Source organism: Artibeus jamaicensis, unplaced genomic scaffold (assembly GCF_021234435.1).
Source record: "Artibeus jamaicensis isolate MK-2021 breed Jamaican fruit bat unplaced genomic scaffold, CSHL_Jam_final scaffold_461, whole genome shotgun sequence".
Classification (NCBI taxonomy): Eukaryota; Metazoa; Chordata; class Mammalia; order Chiroptera; family Phyllostomidae; genus Artibeus; species Artibeus jamaicensis.
The window spans coordinates 5,922,119-5,944,365 of record NW_026522045.1 but is presented as its reverse complement, the minus strand read 5'-3'; the positions used below and the strand labels follow the sequence as shown (position 1 = coordinate 5,944,365).

Sequence of the window (22,247 nt, the reverse complement as noted above, 5' to 3'; positions counted from 1 at the left end):
TGAGACAACAAAAATAACATGCTTTTGCCAGTGCCCCAAGACATACCCCCAGGGAAAAGCACCCTCATCTGGTAGGCGCAGGTAGAGTCCTACTGGTGTTCCTCGGTGGCTACTTGAAGGAAGGGCCTTGTCATGAGGTTGCAGCTGGCACCTGTGGTAACAGCCTTTTGGCCCCTTAACCTTGTTTGTTACAATGCACAGCAGACTTCAGTTCCTAAGGGAACCTACACAGCCTCAGTTTGGCAGGTATACACACACCTCCCTTGGCCCTTTGAGTACAGGAGACCCTTAGCCTAGGGCCAGATAGGACATGGTACCAACCAACAGCCAGGGCATCCACCAGTCAGTGTAGTCATATTAACCAAAGACCAGACTGTAGCATGTGTATTCCCAGACTGCCAAGACCTACCTTTATTAGTTCCTATTAAACATCTTACTTATCACTCTTAGACTCTGCTTTGGAAACTCCTTTCCACAGTGGGCTGGTAGGCTAGTAGCCATCAGCAACTGTTCTGATTGCTGGGTCTGCAATGAATTTCCCACTGCTGCCTCCTCCTGCCTACCATGGTGGATCTGCCCTATGAACCACATACCTTGGGACTGGTGGCAAGGCTGGAAGGATCCTTACCCCTCTTTGAGCAGATGCATGAAAAGGTGGTTTCCCTCACGAGATAACAACAGGCCAATTGCACCAAGGCATGGGTTTTGTGTGCAGTCTGGGACATTGTTGGGTGGCTGTCAGCATTACAGGTAGAGGTATGACCACCTGTGCCCATATGTATTGAATGTAGAAATGGTACTATAAAAGACTATTCAGCTCATGGGGTGGATGTCAGTAGCCTTATGCAAAAAAACAACAGTAATGACTGCTACTGACCACTGGGGACAGTATACTAGCAGGGCACAGGCCCACCCAGTCCCATGGGGAGCTCTGTGGGCCGTGGCCAATACAGTTGGCCTACCTCCCATTTAAGTGGACTGGGTGTTGCACCTGGGGTAAACCATACATCCCCAGGTAAGTGTTACTCTTGCAAATGTCCCTATCAATTGGGACTCATTTTCGGCATACTATCAAGTCAAGCACTCTGACTGGAGGTTGTGTCCTCTAGCCACTTTTGTGCCCCCTGCAGGTACTATTCTAACCCATGAAGCCATTAAAGCCCTAGCAAATCACACTGCAAAAGCTCTTAATCACACTAGATACACTATAGCCCTGGTTGCTGATGAGGTAAATCAAATGAGGAAAGTTGTACTGCAGAACAGAATGGCATAAGACTAATTCACTGCTGCCCAGGCTGGTACCTGTGCCATTCTGCACACAGACTGTTGCATATACACCGATAATCCTCACAATGTATACCAGGCCTTAATTGTCCCAGGAGCTGAGATTAAACATATATCAGCCATAGCCTCTGATCACTTTACAACTTGGTGGAATTCTCTAGGTTCCTGGTGACAGTCCCTTCCCCTAGGTCTCTTTGGGTTTTGTCTTGCATTGTTGGTCTTGGAGTGCAGCCTTTACTATATTTGTGGTATATGGATGTCATGTGCCAACATGCTCACCACACAGATCCCCTATCTGAAGAATGTAACATGAAAAACATGAGGTGGAAGAGCAATGTTGGGCTGGACTGTACAGTTGTGCTGGGCATGGCTCCTCTAAACCCCACAATGGAGGGCTGGCTGGAGGGTCCTTGGCCAGAAGGAATGGGTATTGCTTTGGAAATGGACTGTAATTTCCTCATTTCCTTTTGGGAGCAGCTTCTTGTCTTTTGTGACTGTTTTTTGACCTTTCCCCTCTGCATGTATACACTGAGGTAATGTAGTTTAGAGTCATGTGTAAGACACATGTCCTGTTTGTGTGGGACCCCCTAAAACAGGGGTGTCCAACCTTTCGGTGTCTCTGAGCCACACCGGAAGAAGAGGAGTTGTCTTGGGCCACACAGTAAATAGATTGTGACACGTAATCACACACATACAAAAAAAAACTCAATGTTTTTTTAAAATATTTTATTTATTTATCTTTAGAGGAGAGAGGGAGAGAAACATCAATGTATGGTTGCCTTTCGTGCGTCCCCTGCTGGGAACTGGCCTGCAGGGAACTGGTCTGCAACCCAGGCATGTGCCCTGACTGGGAATCGAACCGCAATTGTCTGGTTTGCAGGCCCACGCTCAATCCACTGAGCTACACCAGCCAGGAAAAAACTCAATGTTTTAAGTAAATTTACAGCTTTGTGTTGAACTGCATTCATAGCCATCCTGGGCTGAATGTAGCCCTCAGGCTGAAGGTTGGACACCCCTGCCTTAAAACAAGTCTCAGACTCAGGGAGTTGTGGTCCTACTAAGCCACCATCAGTGCTCCCTCTAATGTGAGTAGTAAAGGCTATGTCTGTTCCACGTGGTCCTCCTCATGATTTTTTTTGGCTTGTGTAAATTAGCAGTCGAGATCCTCAGGCTTGACCTCCTGTGTTACGTGTAGTATAGACTTTATTATTTTTTCTATTTTGAAAAGTAATTTGACATTTGATTAAATATGAGTATTTGCTGGCATTGTAGAAATTCGGGATTCTTCTCCCTGTAAATTTAACAACCTCACCTTACCAGCCCTTTTAAATCTAACAGTCTTCAAGGAATATCTTCTATGTCCTGAATTTCATTGACTTTCACACAATTTTTCTAGGTGTTGTTGCCACACTTAGCTTTATTGTCAAAGACTTATGTCCCTCCAACTGCTCCCTTTAATTTTCCTAACCACTGCCCATACCTAGAGTCCTCATGATGTCAGAGCTAAGTGCTGGTCCACATTTTAAAGCCATGTTGGAGAGGAGGATGTTTTCCTCTCTTTAGGCTGCACTTTTGTAAATGGAATTTGCACACCACGATATAACAGAGTTTATTTGAAAACAGTGCTTTCTGGGATACTCTATGAATTCGACTTTGTTATGACAGACATACAGTTGAGGGTGTATGTTAGAACAGACAAAAATTGGAGTCTTAGTCCCAGGGCTACAATTAGAATAACTATAGTCCCCTAATGACAAGGCATTGTTTCTGGGCTGAGGTCATTGTGTTCAGTTTTGTTTTCCCTCAGGACACATTCTTTTAAAACAGAACCCACCCCAAATTCAGAATAACCTGAAAATATTCTTGGGGCAAGCCTACCCACAAATTTTCCAGATGTGCCTTGTCTCAAGTAGTAGACACAGGCCGAGAGGCTCTTTAGCCTCTACTGAAACTATAGATCTATTGAGACAATTTTATCAGAAGAACCCAACCTGGTTTGTTTGGTTCCAACTGCAAGAGACTTGAGTTCCTGTGTAAAGCTCCTGAAACTCAGGGATAGAAGAATGGACACATTCTAAGAATGCACAGGGTTTGACTCAACCTTGGACAAAAGGGAGACCCCAGGAGAGTTTGCCTGAAGAACATGAAGGAGAGAAGAGAGGTAAGTTAAACTAAGTGGGCATAAACAATCCATGACCACTACAACTGAGAGGGACAAGAGATAATCTGAGCTGCACAGGCAAGTGATATTCTAATGTGAAATTTCACATGAATGTTATGTGGGAAGTGAGCAGGGGTGTGGGGAGAGCTGTAGATATGATGAAGCAGCATAGCTGTTTCTATACCCTGAACTAATGCTTGGGAGAATATTTAGTTCTGAAAATATTCCATAGATCTTTAGACTATTGATGGTAGCACCCTCAGTTGGGAATGCCTGGGGGTGAGCAAAGCGGAGAAACAACAAATCTGGGGCTCTGGCTTTACTAGAGTCCGAGGGTGGGGAGCCTAGGGTTCAACAGGCTTTACTGTTGGCTAACGTAAAGTATAAGAGAAGGAAGTAAAGTGCAGGAAGGATAAAGTGGAGTCATTCAATGGCTCAGTTATAGAGGTTACTCTGGACTTTTTGAAAAAGAAATCTTTTATGGGGTGGCCTTGTTTCTTATCCAGTTGTTTTGCTAGTAGCTGTGTCATACAGCTGTTGATGTCTATTCAAGATGGATGTCTTTTGAAATGCATACCTTGGAAATCTAAAGATTAATGTCAGGCACTTACAATATAATAAAAAGGCATAATGTCAGGTACTAATAAGACAGGAGACAACATAGGAAGAACTCTGAGACTGCAGTACTGTTACTGGCCAGCATCTAGCACCCTGGTTGCCAGGAAATGCCTTTTACCAATTAAGTTGAATAAATAGTATATCAAGGCAGGGAGGAGGAAGGAGACCAGTCTCACATGCTAACTCAGCAGTCCTGAGCCTAGTCTGATAATACTGCCAAGGTGTTCCAACATCACAAGAAACACTATGTTAGCAAGAAAGAAGGGAAGTCCTTGCAATTCTATGTAGCATCTCCACTATCTGGGAGAGAAAGCCTTGAAACTGTGCTCTCATCCCAAGGCCCAGAATGCAGGACAGGGTCTACGGTGCCCAAAGAAGAAGTGCATAAAACCAACTCCAGTTAATTGTCTACCTCTGGTCACTATCTGTTTTATGAGGGAGTCCCTAATGCTTACAGAAAGAGCCCATAACTAACTTTGGAAAGTGCCCCAATTTTAATTAACTACCTCCAGTCACATATTTGTTTTACAAGATGAACAAATGGAGTCTGGAGCAAGATAAGGATTCAGGCTAACAGACCCCCACACATACCTAAGTTTGGGAAGTTACATTCCCCCAGGAAAGGTGGTACCGCATTTACCCGTTAATCAATATGTAACTTTTGTCCTTTATCCCACCAACTATTTAAGTCCTCAGAACAAAGGACTCACTCTCTTCCTGGGAGACTCAGGTGCTCTTGGCTCCTGGGCCACTGGGCCTCTGGCCACTAGGCCTTTGGCTGCCTGGGGGCTTGCTACCCTGGTCTTCAGCCACTCTTACTTTTGCCACCCTGCTCTGCCCTGAAACTTTGCCTTTCACCCCCTGCTCTACCCAATCCCGTTGTCTTCCATGGGAATGGGTCACTAATAAACTGATTTGCTAATAGATTTGCTGATCTGTAATTCCTTTTTTTTAAGATTTTATTTATTTATCTTTAGAGGGGAAGGGAAGGAGAGGGGGAGAGAAATATCAATGTATGGTTGCCTTTCGTGCGCCTCCTGCTTGCAACTGGCCTGCAACCCAGGCGTGTGCCCTGACTGGGAATCAAACCACAATTCTTTGGTTCACAGGCCCGTGCTCAATCTACTGAGCTACACCAGCTAGGGCTGATCTGTAATTCTTTATATGCATCAGCAAGAAGAACCAGGCCTCTCCCATCAACACTTAGACTAAAGTATTTTAAATGCCAGAGGCTAGTCAGGTTTACACACCTGCTAGTAGACAATAGGGAGTGGAACAATGTCTGTTGCAATCACACTGGAATCCATTTTTAGGAAGAAATCAATAAAATATTCATTAGCAGTCAGACCCACTTCAGTCACTTGCATCCTGTTTCCATCTTTTCTTTGCTTTCTGATTTTAAAGATGATAATGAATTTATCTGGTATACACACATAAAGAGCTAACACATAAAGAGATAAAAATAGGACTTTTCTCAGTTCAATAAATGTTAATCAGCATACAATGCCTGTTCTATAAACTGAGAACAAATTTCACAAGAGATATTTCAAAATCTCACAGTGAAATAATTTTTTTGAAGATCCACTCCCCTGTCAGTAAATGTCTTGGAGTCAATATTCTAGCACCTCAAGAATTACCTGATACATTATGCTGGTATGATCGTAAACTTTTAGTTATAGAAACCACAAGTAAAGTAAGCTCAATAAGAACTGGAATTTCTTTTTGTTTTGTTCACATTGCATCCCCAGTGTCTAGAACAAAGTATGTACTCAATATATAATTGTAGAATGAATGAAAGACAAAAGTAGCTTTAAAAAAGAGAAGGAATGGTTCAGGGAGTCAAAGAAATTCACACACAACCACAGATCCCAGCAGTGCTTAAATCACCAGAAAGGAACCCAGACTAAAGTGGGTCTGCCCCCAGCATAGTCAGGAATGTGTAAATCACTTACTCCTAATTATCCTTAGTTAGGGAAGATAAGACCGAGCAATTTATTATCTGGCTATAAATTGAAGCTGTTTAACTACCTGTCTCAGTTTCCCCATTCCACTTGCTGAGGAGTTTTCTTAGCTTCTTACTAACCTGCCTCACTAAGATCGCCTTCTTAAAGTCTAGTATTCACCAAGAGAGCAGGCTGTGGAACAAAGACAAATCCACAATTCACCTAAAGCCATTTAAACTGCACAGTAAAAGTTAACGGGTCAGGCCATTTTTCCAATCCCGATGGACTGCCCATGACTCAGATATCCCAACTCAACTGATCCCGAGGCTTAATCGAAACTATCTCCCACCTCTCACAATAGACATGTGGCACCAGCCACAATGGCTGGTGGTCAGACTGACCCTCCTGTACCTGGGAACAGCCGGCCCTTTACCTAGCCCATTGTCCTGGTTCACTTCCTGAAATGCCCAAGGCACTTGCCCATGAAGAACAAGAGACTAACCCCTCCACTATCCCCTCACAAACACAGCCCTTTTTCTTTTAAAAACCCCACTCCTGCCTTCCCCCGTGCTGGAGTAGATCCTGACTCAGCCTGCCATAAGCATAGCATCAAATAAAGGCACTTGGATCAGATCACCAGGTTCCTCCTGCCTATATTTCTTTTTTAAAAACATTTAAAAAATATTTTATTTATTTATCTTTAGAGGGGAAGGGAAGGCGAGAGGGAGAGAAATATCAATGTATGGTTGCCTCTTGTGGGTCCCCTGCTGGGAACTGGCCTGCAACCCAGGCATATGCCCTGACTGGGAATCAAACCGTGATCGTCTGGTTCGCAGGCCCACGCTCAATCCACTGAGCTACACCAGCCAGGGCCTGCCTATATTTCTTGAGCATTTGTAACAAAAAGTGGCTGTCCTCTGATAATTCACATCCATTGTCTCCAAATACTATATATACAATCATCTCCAGATTTTTTTCTGCTGTTACCTAAACATTGCGGTTATAATAAATATCTAAAAACAAATAAAAAGCTGCTATGAAGTTTCATGGTAAGAATATGCTTCCCTTTTCATCCCAGAAAACATCACTAATTTTTAGCAAACAGGAATTTTCTGCAACATGAGCCTCAGAAACCCTTGCAAAAGTTTCTCTTTTTTAGAAAACAAAGTGAAGGGAATTGCTGGAGAGGGTAGTTAACAGTGGTAAGAGGTGAACCTCAATACTGATCCTCCCAAGACTGAGGCCCAAGAAAAGAAAGTCAAGGGAAATAGGTTTTATCAGGATGGTCAGTGAATTTGGCTCCTAGTGCAGCTGTATCAAATTACCATAGCCTTGGTGGCTTAAAAATAACGAAAATTCATGATCTTACAGTACTGGTGTTTGGAAATACCAAAAGGTCTTACTGGTCTAAAATAAAGGTGATGTTAGGGTTCATTCCTCCAAGGGGTTATAGGGAAAATCTGTCTCCTCGCTTTTCCATCTTCTGGGAGCTGCCTGCATTCCTTGGCCCCTGGCTTCCTTTCATCTTCAAAACCAGCAAGGGCCTGTTGGACTGTAGTCTTTCTCCTACTACTTCCCTGTGACACTAACTCTTCCACATTTAAGGTACCTTTGCAACTATTACAGAGCAGAGGTCCAAGGGGGAGCAATATTTGGCCCACCCAGGGATGCCAAAAAAATTGTTAAAGAACAGATACACCGGAGCCCTGGACTCCAGAGGATGGTATACTAATACCGTCCGGACACCCCTACTGGCCCGATCTTCCATGGCCAATTAGAAAGACATTTCTCAATGCCAGAGACTCATGAAAAGGAAACGAAATGTTTATTTAATGCTATTCAGACCTAATGCCTTCATTAAAATATCAAAGTCCTTTAGGGTATACACCTACACACACACACACACACACACAGAGCTCCCTTCTCCCCCTGTCCTAACTCTGGGTACCCCAAATCAGGAAAAGAGCACACGCCCGTTTTTCCAGGCTACTGGTACCGCCAGCTGTGTTGACGTCCAGGCAGGATCTCCAATTAATCCAAAGTCATGTGGCATCTTCCACTGGCAAGAGTTCTTTGTACCATTTTTTCCAGTCAAAGTCTCTCCTGCTTTCCAGGCCACACGGCCAAAGGGAGCACCCCAAAGCTGTGTGGGTCTCTTCTACCAAAGCTGCAGGGGTCCGCACTCCACCAAAAGTGCGTGTCTTTCTTCTTCACCTGGCTGCAGGGATCTCCACTCTGGCAAAGCTGCATGGTTTTCCCTTTCACCTGGGAAAGAGGGGGTCTGCACTCTGCCAAAACCGCGTGGCTCCCTCTTTCACCTCGCCAAGAGGGGGTCCTCACTCTGCCAAAAATCACACGACTCTCTTCAATGGCTGCCGTGTCTGGGTTTAAATCCCTGCACCAATCTTCCTCTGTACCCCTATTTCCGACTCCTCCCACGATCAGTTATACCTGCCAATATTTCTGTATTATTACAAGTTTACTGGGCTGCCATCGTGAGTCTGGGCAGGTATCGCCCCATGTCATGGAGCCAGTCTTCTCCAAGCTCCCACGCAGGCGCTGTAACTCCAGGGACCTGCCCCCCAGTTACATCTTGGGGGGAAGTGACTTCATCCCCCTAGCTCCAAGCCTGGCCACAGCCATTTAACATATCCAAGTGGCCTGCCAAAGGCTATAGATATGTTAAATGTCCTAGTCATGGATTAGCTGCAAGGCTGTGGCTGTACAAAAGAGCCCTGCATGTTCCTGCTCCATGTGTCCATTCCCCCAACTCACACCTGAGGGGGAAGGGGTGAGGATATCTTATATGTCTCTCCAATATTCCTATACCCTCTGAGTTCTGGACAACATTCCAAATCTTTTTTTGGGCCCCCCTCTTGGCCACACCCTGTATCACAATCGCATTGGCCAGGATAATCCAGCATATCCTTAATCTTAAAATTTGACTATATAGCAATATTAATTCCCTCAGCAACCTTAACTGTCCTTTGCATTGTGACATCATATATTTACAGGTTCTAGAGAATTAAATGTGGGCACCTTTTTTTAAAGATTTTATTTATTTATCTTTAGAGGGGAAGGGAAGGAGAGAGGGAGAGAAACATCAATGTACTGTTGCCTTTCGTGCGTCCCCTACTGCGTCCCCTACTGGGAACTGGCCTGCAGGGAACTGGCCTGCAGGGAACTGGCTTGCAACCCCGGTATGTGCCCTGACTGGGAATCAAACCGCGATTGTCTGATTTGCAGGCCCACTCTCAATCCACTGAGCTACACCAGCCAGGGCCTAAATGTGGACACCTTTTGAGGACATTCATTCAACTTAGCCCTGTGGGAGATGCTGTTTAATTGGGTTTTAAAAGGAGAACTATGCCAACAGGTTTGTGTTCAACCACAGGTGTTCCTAACCACGATTGTGCTGTTTGTTCATGGCACAGAAGTAGGACTCAACACTAGAGGAAGTATGTAGGGGTGAAGGAACCAAAGGATTCAAGAACTGCCAGGTTTCTCTCTTGGGAAGTGTGCTTACGCTGGGACCTTCCCCAAAGAATGACTGGACAAACTAGACAGGTGTGTATGGGAAGTGCTGAGGTCCAAGCTGGTTCTAATCCCTGCCACATTTCCAGAGAGCCAAACATCATGAGAGCTTGGATGTGACTGCAGGAGACTAGACAGAACAGAGGAAGAGAAGCCAGGACCTGCCCTATCTGCTGTTTGACACTTGGCTGTGGGGCGACAAGACAAGGAGGATTGCAGGACCAGTGTGGGTCCCGACAGGGAAAGGAACTCTTGGACAACTGTGGGGACCGCAAAACGGCCACATGGGTAACCATTGCGAAAGAGAGAAAAAGCAGTGAGACAGAAAGAATGACTCTGGGCGCAGAGCAGTGGACTGTTTCCCAGAGTTAGTGACCTAGGTCTGCCCTCCATGAGGTCTCCATGGCAGCCCCCTCCAGACTTCCTTCCCTCCCTCACCCGTGAACAATAAAAGAAAACCTTGGGGGCTATCCCAGGACGTCTGGGGTGGTCTGGCTTGGGAACGCGCCTCTGCTCTCCCAGCGCGCATTCCTCACAGCCCCTCCCCCGTCTGCGTCCAGGAAGGATGGCGGGTGGGATGGGGGAAGGGGAGGTAGGCAGAGGGGGGGGGGGGAGTCTGGCGATTCACAGGCACCAAGGGGCGGTTTGTATCCATCCGCTGCTAAGGCAGCAGCGGTCGTCTGACCGCTGCTAAGGCGCAGCTGCTTCTGACCTCCCGATCCCGAACCCCGAACCCAGCCCGCCGGTCCCATAGATTGCAGTGCCGAGAATGTGAGGGTGATCGCCAGGGAGGGGGTGTGCGTAGGTCCGCAAAGATAGGCTGGGGTTCCTCCCGCCCCCAGCCTGGGTCCCGGCCCCGCCTCCTCTGGTCGGAACTACAGTGGGCTGGGAGGGGGCGTCGGCCCATTACTGACGTATCCCTCCGCCCCTCTTCGCGACGCCTTGGCTGCCAGTGCTTCGTGTCGCATCCTGCGCAACCCCTACCCAACACCTGCGTGTTTTGGTGCAGCGGTGGGCCGGAGAGGTGCGTGGCGGGGCGGGAGGCCACACTGCAATTCGAAGCGCACGGAGGGCGGTGGAAAGCTGGTGAGGAGCTCCGAGAGGAGGGGAGAGGACCACTCCGGCCGTGAGCCTGCAAAGGCAGATGGGGCTATGGTGGGGGGCGGGGGGTGGGGCCCCGGTGCCCCGGTGCCCCACCCCCCACCCGTTTACAGCCCGCGCCCAGGCCCTTGCAGCCTGGCGAGGAGGAGGGGACCCGGCCGGTGGGAGCTGGTTAGTTAGCTGCGCAGCGCTAGGGGAGCCGGGCGACGAGAAGGCGGCGACTGGCGGGGGCCGGGCCCAGGGCCCTGGGGTATCCAGAGAGGCTCCCCGTGGTCCTTCGGGGAAGCGAATCACGCTGGCTTCTCCCAGCCATCTTCCCTGGCGCCCGCATCCCGCCTTCCACCGTGTCTGTACTGGGAGAGGGCTGTGGGGGAGGGGGGCTGCTGCGGGAGAAATGGCGGAGCGGGAGCTGGGCTGGAGGGAATGCCCAGGAGGGGGCCTTGGCGTTGGCTACTCCGGCCTCTGATTCTGGAAAGGGGGGCCTGTTGGGCCCCGCGTCCTGGGTACTCTCCCTTCCAACAGGCACCTCGTTGATGCCCAAGTCTCCTGTCTGCGCAGTAGGTCTGGCGATTTCAGGCGGCAGGACGCACCTGTAGAGGAGCGGCTTGAGAAAAAGTTGGAGCAGGAAAATAGCGTGTATTTCTGGAGGTGTGAGGGGTTGGGGCTTGGTGGGCAGCAGCCATTGACTGGAGACCCAAATAGGGGGGTGACTGAGACCATAACATGGCAAGCATCCGGGAATCTTAAAATGTCCCTGTGTACCAGCTTCTTGGCAATTCCCTTGACTTCTTGCCTTCTCTCCAGCCAAAACTGGGGGCAGGAAAAGATGGGTTCAGAAGCTTGGGTGAAACAGATTGATGATTCCAAGCATCACTACACACAACCTGTTTTCTAGAATATGTGGGCACCCATCCCCCAAGTTGTTCTGCAGAAGGTGAAGGGATGAGGTGCACCTAGTGGTGAATACTCAGAATTGGAAAAGGGAGTAATGGGAAGGTTATGACGTCAGGAAAAGATACAGTTATCTGGAATCCTGACACAGAGGGACTTAATTAAAAGAGAGTATTCAACCAAGAAAACTCTGGACTCCCATGATTGGTGTTGGTGTGTCCACTACGTGCTCAGTTTTTTACAATGGTCTTCTGTTCGATCTTTTGTCTGTCTATAGGCTTACTTTAAGGCTGGTCACTTTCTGCAAAGAAGGAAAGGAGAAAGAAATTGGATCAATTCTCTACAGGTTGGTGCAAAGACAGACAACACAGGGGACAGTTACAGAGTAAAATCATGGCAAGTCTTTGTGATCTGCCTCTTCTCCTCTGCCAGATTTGCACATTACCCCAGCCTCCCTTATCCATTTCTTGCTGGAGGTATTAGAAATATTTGTGTAGATTTGAATTGGGCTGTAAATGGGAGCAAACCTGAGGTTAGGAACCAGGAGAGAGGAAATGTTAGAGAAATTTGACCCTTAAACAGAAAGAGATGTTTGCGTCAAAGGTCAGGGCATCTGCCTGTCAACTAAGTACTCAGACTCATATTTTCTCCTGTATGTTTATTTGTCCGTAGGACAGCCTGCTGTCTGCTGTAGGGCTTAATACAACTGGAACAAAGCAAGGAGGGGGATATTGCACCACGTCAGAGCAGGTTGGTATGGGAGTGGGCACAAATTAGGATGGAGTAATGGAGACTAACACAGGTCCAAGAGTGATTAAGGTCTAATCTGGGGGCTCCTTAGCCCCATTACCAACATACTTTCTCACCAATCTTACACCTATTTTGTGGTAGACCAAGTGTGTAGCAGCTCTGGGTAAATAAGGGTGACATACTTTCTAACAGCCCTATAGCCCTACCAAGAATTCAAGGTCTAGGCTCTGTGTGAGTCTCTGCTTGGAGTGACACAATTGGAAGAGACTCAAAGCCCCATGCCGTTCTCTCTCCTTAGATCCACCTCTAGTGGCAGCTCTGGTGGTGTTGCAGTTACTGTTGACCATCACGCTCAACAGATCAACACCCACCTGGGAACCGTCTGTCATCCTCCAGCTTGGTTGTGCCTCTTCTGCATTCTGCCTGTAATATTGGCTGAGGCTGGTCTTAGGACAGAGGCTGATTAACTGCTGGACTGGTGATTGACTCTTTTCCAACTGAATCACTGAAAGATCAGAGTGTGAAGATACAAAACTGTGACTCTTCAGTGGTAGAGGCTGAGACTGTGTTACTAGTGTTTAACTGTGTCTTTTCTGTAACTGGTACTATGACTGGGGCTGAGATTGAACCTGGTGTCCAGGCCAAGCCTGGAAAGAAGGCTGGAGAAGAGGCTGGAGGTGGGGCTGAGAGAGAGAATGACATCCCGATGGTGGTTAGACCCAAGGTTAGGACCCAGGCCCAGACTGTGCCTGGGGCAAGGCCCAAAACTGAGTCAAAGGCTATGAATGGGACAAGGCCCAAAACTGAGTCCCAGGTAATGGCTGGGGCAAGACCCAAAACCGATTTCCAACTAATGGGTGGGGCAAGGCCCAGAATTGAGGCCCAGGCAGTGGCTGGGGCAAGGCCCAAAACTGAATTTCAGGCAATGGCTAGGACAAGGCCCAAATCTGAGGCCAGGGCAATAGGTGGGGCATGCCCTAAAACTGAGGCCAAGGCAATCCCTGGGGCAAGGCCCAAAGATGAAGCCGAGGCTTCAGCACAGACTGAGCTCGGGGCCGAGGCAATGTCCCAAACAGAGGGCGTGCCCCAGACCAATGCAACTGCCTGGCCACTGGTCAGTATGGAGTCTGAATCAGTTGCTAAACCTTCAGCCACGGCTGTAGATAAAGAACTGGTAAATGTAGAGGTTGAGACCTTTCCTGGTTCCCAGGTTCAGTCAGGAATTCAATCCTGGTTTGGATCAGGGGATGAAACTAATACAGAATCTTGGTGTTATGCCAGGCTCAGGGCCAGAGAGGAAGCTTCTAACGAATCTGGATTCTGGTCAGCAGATGAGACCTCTACTATTTCTTCTCTCTGGGCTGGAGAAGAGGCCAGTGTTAGATCATGGCCCAGGGAAGAGGCCAATACCAGATCCAGGCACAGGGCTAAGCATCAGCCTAACCTCCAGTCCAGGCCTGGATCCAAACAAGATCCCTATATTGATTCCTGGTCTGGGTCTGAGGAGGAGTCTAGCAATCCATTCTGCTTGTGGCCTGGAGAAAATACCAATAACTTGTTCAGACCCAGAGTTAGGGATGAGGCAAATATTAGGTCCAAGCTTGGAACAAAGAGAGAGGACTTTTTTGAATCTGAGTCTGAAGATGAATACTATAAGGAGTCCTGGTTTTTGCCTGGAGAAGAGGCCAGTAGTAGATTCAGGCCAAGAGATCAGGAGGAGCCTAATACTGACTTGAAGCCCAGGACCCAGAAAGATGTTAATAACAGTGATAGGGTCAAACCAGACCCCAGGTTTGAGGAGGACATCATCATTGGGTCCTGGTTCTGGGCAGAGAAAGAGGCTGGTGAAGAGGCTGGGGCTTCAGCCATCTGTGAATCCACCCCAGGGGTTGAGGAGGGGGCTATTGGTGGATCCTTGTTCTGGACTGAGGAGCCTGAGTCCAATTTGGGGGCTGTAGCCAGAGAAGAGATCAAGCAGGAGTCTGAAGAAGAAGCCATATTTGGGTCCTGGTTCTGGGATAGGGATGAGGCCTGCTTTGACCTAAATCCCAATCCTGTGTACAGGGCTAGTTCCAGATTCAGAGATTCAGCTGAGAAGGAAATTAAGGCATCATCCAGGCCCAAAACCTGGGAGGAGGTCACTGTTGAATTCAAACCTGGTCCTTGTCATAGGATTGGCTTCCCATCCCCAAGCTCCTTTAGAATTACCGAAGAAGCATCCGCTGCATTTGCTGAAATGTTTGAGGGAAAGCCCCAAAATGGGGAGCTTACCTCAGAAGGTGAAGATGAGGCCAATCAGCCTGAACCTCAATTCACATTTCAGTATGAACCATCCTACCGGTCAGTCAGGGAAATTCGGGATCATCTTAGGGCCAGGGACAGTGCACAGCCTGAGAGTTGGTCCTGCAGCTGTATACAATGTGAGCTTAAAATCAGTTCTGGAGAGTTTGAGGAACTCCTCCTATTAATGGAAAAAGTTCGAGATCCTTTTATTCAGGAAATATTTAAAATTGCAGTGGGTATGAGAAGTGCTTCTCAATTTACCCGAGATTTTATTCGGGATTCAGGTGTTGTCTCACTTATTGAAACCTTGCTCAATTATCCCTCTTCCCGAGTCCGGACAAGGTTTTTGGAAAATGTGATTCTCATGGCTCCACCTTATCCAAATCTAAACATGATTGAAACATTCATATGTCAAGTGTGTGAGGAAACGCTTGCACAAAGCGTGGATTCCCCTGAGCAGCTGCTTGGATTAAGGCTGCTTAGGCACCTTACTATGACTACTGACTATCACACACTAGTTGCCAATTTTATGTCTGGGTTTCTCACCCTATTAGTCACAGGAGATGCAACAACGAAGTTTTGCATTCTGAAAATGCTGTTGAACTTGTCTGAAAATCCTGTGGTGGCAAAGAAGCTATTCAGTGCTAAAGCTCTATCGGTATTTGTGGGTCTTTTTAACTTGGAAGAGTCACATGATAATATTCAAATTGTTATTAAAATGTTTCAAAATATCAGTAACATCATAACAAATGGAACAATGGCCTCAGTTGATGAAGATTTCAGTCTTGAGCCGCTTATTTCTGCATTCCACGAATTTGAGAGCTTGGCTAAGGAACTACAAACCCAAATAGACAATCAAAACGATCCTGAGGGGGGGCAACCAAACTAATATGTTTGACCTGTCTGTGATCAGCCTTATGTTCCCCAAAAGCCCTGAGTAGTGCTTTGGTTTTCAGTCTGATGGTATGTTGTAACTTATATTTTTATGCTGTTAACTTTGTCCAATTCTTGGCTTGAGCTGGATCATTTTGTGGATGCCAAATGAATATTAGAGCGGAAAACATCATTTGTTCATATTTGTCTTGCTGTCCAGATTGCAGTATTTTTCAGTATTGAGTGTCCAGTGAACTGAGTTACCTATGTAAACTACACTGCTTTTTGTTGTTTAAACATGTGGTTCTGTATTTGAGTGTATTTTCAATAAAGTTCTGTGTGAAAATTGGCAGAAGTGATCCTTCAATTTAAAATCCAGGTGCAGATTCATTGTGCATGCTTACCAACGTAGATAATTAGAAGTATGGTAGACATACCCTCATTGGAAAATTCTATTCCTGGAGTTTAAAGAGATTACTGAGGGCTGTGGTACTTGAAAAAATGTTCAGAGAAAAGGGACCCACTTAAATTGGTCACTGAAGGGTAGGATAAGACAAACCCTAGGTCATTCTTGTAAGTGAGCAGCAGTGGTAGGAAGAAAAGTGTGTAATTGGAAAATCTGTTTAGTAACCTGGATGTATCCTGTCTGCCTGGAATAGGTGAAACAAGTTTCATTGAGGGATGTGGTTAGAATGAGGGCAGTTTGGAGAACTAAATCAGCCAATTTTACAACTCAAAATGCAGATATTGCTTCAGTGCCACCAAAAAAAATGAAATAATAGGATAGCACACCAATTAAATGGAGTCAGAAGTTTCTAAGATTTTTTCGTGTGATCCTAGTCCAAGGCAAGTATAAGTATTAAATAAATACAATGCATCTATTTAAAATGATCTATTTATTGGCATGAAGTGGCACATGCTTTTATGTCTGGTAAAATAGAGAAGAATATTATCATCTATGGGAAAATTGAGCCCTGGCTGATGTGGCCCATGGACTGAGTGCCAGCCTGTGAACCATAGGGTCACCTGTTCTATTCCTGGTCGTGGGCCAGGTCTCTAGTACAGGGTGCTTGAGAGGCAACCATACATTGATGTTTCTCTCCCTTTCTCCCTCTCTACCCCTTTCTCTAAAAATAATTTTTTTTAAGAAAGGAAAATTGATACCATTTTAAAGTTTGTGTGTGAGTAGAAAACTTCTATGCAATTTCAAAATGACTTTTTTTTCAAGTACAGTTTTTTGTCTATTTCTCCCATCCCAGCCCCCCCTGCCCCGTCTCCCCACTTCCCTCCCATCCCCCCCAGTCCTCATCCCTGTGTCTTTCATACTTGTTCCTCAAAATCCCTCCCCCTTTTTCCCCTTAAGTTCCCTTCCCTCTCCCCTCTGGTTGCTGCCCACTTGTTCTCTATTTCAGCGTCTTTGTTTTTATTCTGTTTGCTTGTTTGTTTTGTTGTTTACCTTCCTGTTAAAGGTGAGATAATATGGTATTTGTTAAAATGACTTTTTAAGAAATTTCATCTATTCCATAGTCTGGAATAAAATCTACAATGCAAAAAAAACAAAACATTTCAGAGACACATCAGGGAAACAAGACAAGGATTTTTAAGATAAAATATTTTTCTAATGCCTTAAGTTACAGGTAGACATGTTGGAAAAGATAGCTATATAAATGAATAAACTATATGTGTTACAAGAAATTTTCAGAGAGAATCGCTTAGAATAAGTTGGAAAGAAAAGTAGGCCCCATGAGATTTAAGAAAAACTAGCTTTTTAATTGAAATACTTTAAAGAAAAAGAAGTTATCAAGGTTGCTGAGTTTATATTAGTCTCTTGACTGTACAAAAATTGCAACATTTTTAAAAAGATTTTATTTTTAAAGGGGAAAAGGGAGAGAGAAAGGGAGAGAAACAACAATGTGTGCTTGCCTCTGGTGCGCCCCCTACTGGGGACCTTGCCCACAACCCAGGCATGTGCCCTAGACTGGGAATCAAACCCAGAACCCATTACTTGGCAGTCCATCACTCAGTCCACTGAGCCACGCCAGTCAGGGAGGATTGCAACTTTTTTACATAACTTACATTCAAAAGAACATTTCCTTTTGGAGTGACAGCAAAGTTCTGGAAGCAGATAGCAGTGATGGTTGCACAATATTGTGAATATACTTAATGCCACTGAGTTCACTAAAAGGTGATTTTATATTATGTGTAATTTCCACAATAATAAGTAAAAAAAAAAAAGATCATACCATACCTTCAGATAGAAATTGCAGAAGTCAGGGATAGAATTGGTTTGGACAGGGAGTCCAGACATGTGAGAAACATATTTTATTTTTAGTTATGGGGGAAATGTTTCTGTTTTATCTGAGGATGATGTTAATTTTTGAAAAGGTTAAATTATGACTTATAAGTTAGAAATGAACACATGAAAGATTTTTCAACACAATAAAGAACTAAGTATGTAAATGAGACGAGTATGTTATCTCATTTAAAATATAAAAACAAAAAACAATATAATAATATAGTATGTTAAATTTTATACATGCATAGAAAACATTAGGATAACATTGCTGGGTTAACTACAAAATGAAAATATCTTAAGGGCAATAAATTATAGTCATTGATGTTACCTGTTTCACTGAATGGAAATCATTTTCATGTCTATTGGACAAAATATAGGTTAACATCAGCCTCTCAGAATGGAAAACATGCTCAATCAAAAGAAATGAAGCCTAGCCTTGCACTGAAATAATATCCAGTAACCTATGTTGTCTTTACTCAAGTTTTGAGTAATTTTTCTAACAGTGCAACATGCTTTTTTCTCATTATAATATGCAAGGTTTATGACAGTGATTTTCAATCTTTTTCATCTCATGGCACACATAAACTATTTACTAAAATTCTGCAGCACACCAAAAATATCTTTTTTGCTGATCTGACAAAAAATAGGTATAATTTTGATTCATTCACACCAGATACCTATTGTGTTGGCAGTTGTCATTTTTTTAATTTGACAATATAAGAGAAAATAGGTCAGTGCCCCTGACTAAATAGTCAGGTATTGTTTGCTTTAAAAATTCTTGCAGCACACTAGTTGAAAATCACTGGTTTATGGAAATAAGGCAAAGTGGCAGTTTTGCCTCCCTTCAAAAACCAACCATAAGTGTTAACAGGAATCACACTGGTAGTGGAAACTGGAGTCTGAATATTTATTTTGCCTAGCAATATTTTTCAGGACAGATCCCTTGTGTCTGTTTAACATGTCACTCTGAGTTTTAGACAGAATATGCAATGTCACTTCATCTCCAAACTCCTGGTTCGGTGTTTCTTGCAGCCCTGGACTCCCATAGAACAAGGCCCTGGCCTTGGGCTGGAAGCTTTGGTTCCAAATCCAGCCTTCTGTCAGCTCTCTATCTTCATCTTGGTCAGGAGCTGCAGGTTCTGCTAGCAAGCAGCTCAACCCCAGAGGCAGAAAATTATGCTCTTTGGTGCTTCAGGGATGTAGCCAACACACTGCATGGTCATATGCAGGCAGATAGGGGGTCGTGTAGGCTGACAGTGGGTCATGTGACCATGCTCACCCTTGGGCTGGCCCAGAGATGTATCCCATGGAAAAGGGACAAAAAGAGACAAAGAGATGGGGAAGTACATGCACACCTGATGATCCACAGACCGCTAAGGAATGAATAGTAAGATGTTAGGGTGGGTGTGTGGCTGTCTCCCTGTGCCACACTAGCCTGAAAACTAGTCTCAGGTGACCAGAATTACAGCATTTATTGGTAAAGGAAATAATACTGCAGGCAATCACAAGCATCTTAGCTGGGTGTATCTTTTCTCCAGGAGCTCAAGAAGCAGTAAGTCATCCTGTGGGAGGCACACATGGAGAGAAATGGTAGTTGATGGCAGAGGAGATAGGTAAGGAGGAAGTGGGTGTGAGGCTCATAAATGGCTTCTGCAGATGGTGGCTGAGACTGGATCCTGGTACAGGAAATGCCTGGGACCTTCCTGCTTCCCCTGCCTCCTGAACACGAGTCCCCTCTCCCCAAGCTCCCTGCACAATGCTGTGTGATTCAGTGTTTCTTTGTGTGGGTGGGGGCAGTGGACACATGGAGGGAGTTGGCATCAGGGTATCCCAGAGAAAAACCGAAGTGACAGTTTGTGAACACGCAGTTCATATAATCTATTGATGCTGGCTCTGGAAAAGCAGGTATTAGGATGCGAACTCTGTCCTCCCACCTATTTGCCACTTACTCTATTTTCTGTGTGTATTTTCCAGAGGATAAGAATTGCTGAGACCAGCTCAAAATTGGGAGGGGTGGGAGAGGAGTGGGGAAACATGTACCTAATGCTCCAAGGCTCCAGGTGCCTGGAGATGCAAGAGAGGAATGAATCCCAATTTGAGCAGCTCTAGGCAAGGGGGTTGAGAGACAGACTCAAGAGGAGGGAACTTAGGTACAGTTGGCCCCTGACAGGATTTGTCATTGGGATAATGCCAAGCTTCTCAACTCCCTAGAGAATCTCTGGATCTCAGCCCCAGGCAGCAGGTCCATCCCATCAGGGAATGCAAAAGTTGCTACTCCATCTGAGGTTTCCTCCATTTACAGTCCTGGGCCTAAGAGTAGGATCATCCTGGGAAACATCTGCAGAAACTGCTTAGTGGATGGTCCCATGGGTTCCCCTCTGCAGACACTTTGATGTCTTCCATGTGTTCCGCTCTCTGTCCACTTCTTAGGACTTGTTCCTTTGGTCTCACTCATCCCAGGTAGCATCCCTTTGTCACAGGTGGGCACAGGTAACCAGGTTCTTGGTGACTGAGGACAAAGAACCAAACACACAGAGAATTTATATCAAAAAGACAGCAGATTTATTAAGAACATGGGAGCAAGCCAACTCTGAGCAGAGATTGCCCTCTGGTGCTGGAGGAATTCTGTTCTTACAGGGCAGATATTTCCTGGCTAGTTTGGGCAGGCTTTTATTGCACATGTACAAGTATTTATATTACTTGAAAGCTACTGTGCATGTGGCCTCCCATGATTTACCTTGATTGGCCACCTGAGAAGGGGGCTCACACAATGTTAATTTATTATAATGCTATTATAATGAAGCAGAAGTCATTATATATCTGCTGCTCAGGTGTATTCATGATTCACCATGATTCAGTGTTTTTCTAGAAAGCAGGAACAACTGGTCTTAGAACAAGGTCTCTGTCCTTTATTGATGTCCTTTACCTTAGCCCTAGGGCATCTCCAGAGTTTTCTCCTTCCTGACTATCTTCTGCCTCACCTTGATAAGTTTGTGTCCTCTTTCTAACAGAATATTCCCAAGCCTGGGGGGCTCATGGGAACCCCTGATGCCCCAAGGCTGGATACTATGGCAGTTTAGGAAAGTGTCAATAGGAAGTAATTAATTTCCCAAAGCCTACTCATATCCTTATATTTTTTGTCAGTATACAGTTGAAATTATTCTGTAATACTACTTTGGGCCCTTTTGTTTACATTTAAAAGCTAGGATTGAGCAGTGGGCATGTGGGGTAAAATTACAGAGATTTGAGGCCTAGGACTACCTCCTTCTCTCTTACCCTGCCTCCTTTGTTATCCTCTTTCCTCCACTCTCCAGCAATGTGGTAACTTAAGTGTTGGGGCCAATTTTCAGATCATGGTCTTTCTTCTTAAACTCTTGTCTCTGGCCTGTGTCTTCGTTTTTAGAGTTTGACAAAAGAGAGTACCTCAAACATGGTGTGGTATAGAAAGAATATATCTAAGCTATGTCTTTGGTTTCTGGCACAGACCTTCAAAAAACCTTTGGACTTTGGTGATAGGAGTATCTCTGTAATGCTAAGGCGCTGACTTATGGTGGGCCCTGAAATACCTTCATGATGTGGGCTGGTCACTAGAAGGACCAATCATAATAGCAGTTGGAACTTTAGGCCACAGAGGGAAGGAGGGCTGGATTTTTGGTGAAATCAGGTGGCCAGTGATTTAATCGTGCATATTTAAGGAATCCCCAATGAAACTCAGGATTTGGTGTGACGTGGACACTGGCCCACAGTGTCCATGGCGTTGTCTATGAGACAAGATATTCACATGGACTCCTGAGTCCTGTGGAGGAAAAGGGATGGCACAGCTACTATCTCAAGGGGAGAGCGGGCCAACCCTTGTCTTGACAGACTTTTATTGGGTTCAATTTGCACAGGAATACAGGTAAAGCTCACTAATCATTGTCAGGCAGTAAAAATCAAACAATAGATAGCAGCATTCAAAGAACTATGAGGGCTTATTCTGAGTCAGGGTCTGTTAACTAAAGGACTACAAAACTTTGGGAAACAAACTCATTTCCTGATTGGACCCTTATCATTTAATTGAGAGCATTCTTAGCAAAGCAGGTTTCACAGGATTTTATGTATTCTTTCTTAGGCCTGATCACCCGGGTAACCTGCCTTTTCCAGCACAGGGCTGCACCACCCTCTGTCACTGTTTCAGGCTTAAGGCAGGCAGGGGAGGTAAGGCAGCCAAGAGATTAGGAGACTTCAAGCAGGCAGAATAAGAACTCAGGCTATGTCAAAACCAAGAGGCAAGGGTTCATCACCCCCTTTTTCTATAGCCCCACAAGTCCTTCCCTGGGGGCTCCCTGTGATCCTGCCTGTCTTAGGTTGCCCCTCCCTTGAGGAATCTTACCTGTCATTGGCTAACTGATCAAGTTTTGGGGGTCAGGCAGGGTGAAGTAAAAGGAGCAGAGGTAGCACCTCTGCCAGAGAGATAAACTTTGTCTCCTTAGTGGCTTATGGTCCAGAGGTTGCTCAGTCAGCCTTAGCCATG

General features: G+C 45.5%; 2 protein-coding genes across 2 annotated transcripts in view; both read left to right on the top strand.

Annotated features, from left to right (window-relative positions):
- The first annotated feature begins 12,204 nt into the window (after positions 1 to 12,204).
- On the top strand, positions 12,205 to 15,787 carry LOC119038473 (G-protein coupled receptor-associated sorting protein 2-like). Its single transcript, XM_037130977.2, has 2 exons — positions 12,205 to 12,282; positions 12,581 to 15,787. The coding sequence occupies exon 2, from the start codon at positions 12,890 to 12,892 to the stop codon at positions 15,452 to 15,454; it is 2,565 nt and encodes an 854-aa protein (XP_036986872.2). The 5' UTR covers positions 12,205 to 12,282; positions 12,581 to 12,889; the 3' UTR covers positions 15,455 to 15,787.
- Positions 12,223 to 22,247, top strand: part of GPRASP3 (G protein-coupled receptor associated sorting protein family member 3) — a 31,047-nt gene continuing 21,022 nt past the window's right edge. Inside the window, exon 1 of the mRNA XM_053657480.1 lies at positions 12,223 to 12,282. The gene's annotated coding sequence lies outside the window, so the exon portion shown is untranslated. The remainder of the gene's footprint in view (positions 12,283 to 22,247) is intronic.

Coding starts and splice junctions, on each gene's coding strand:
- LOC119038473 (XM_037130977.2), top strand. CDS start 12,890: ATGACTGGGGCTGAGATTGAACCTGGTGTCCAGGCCAAGCCTGGAAAG.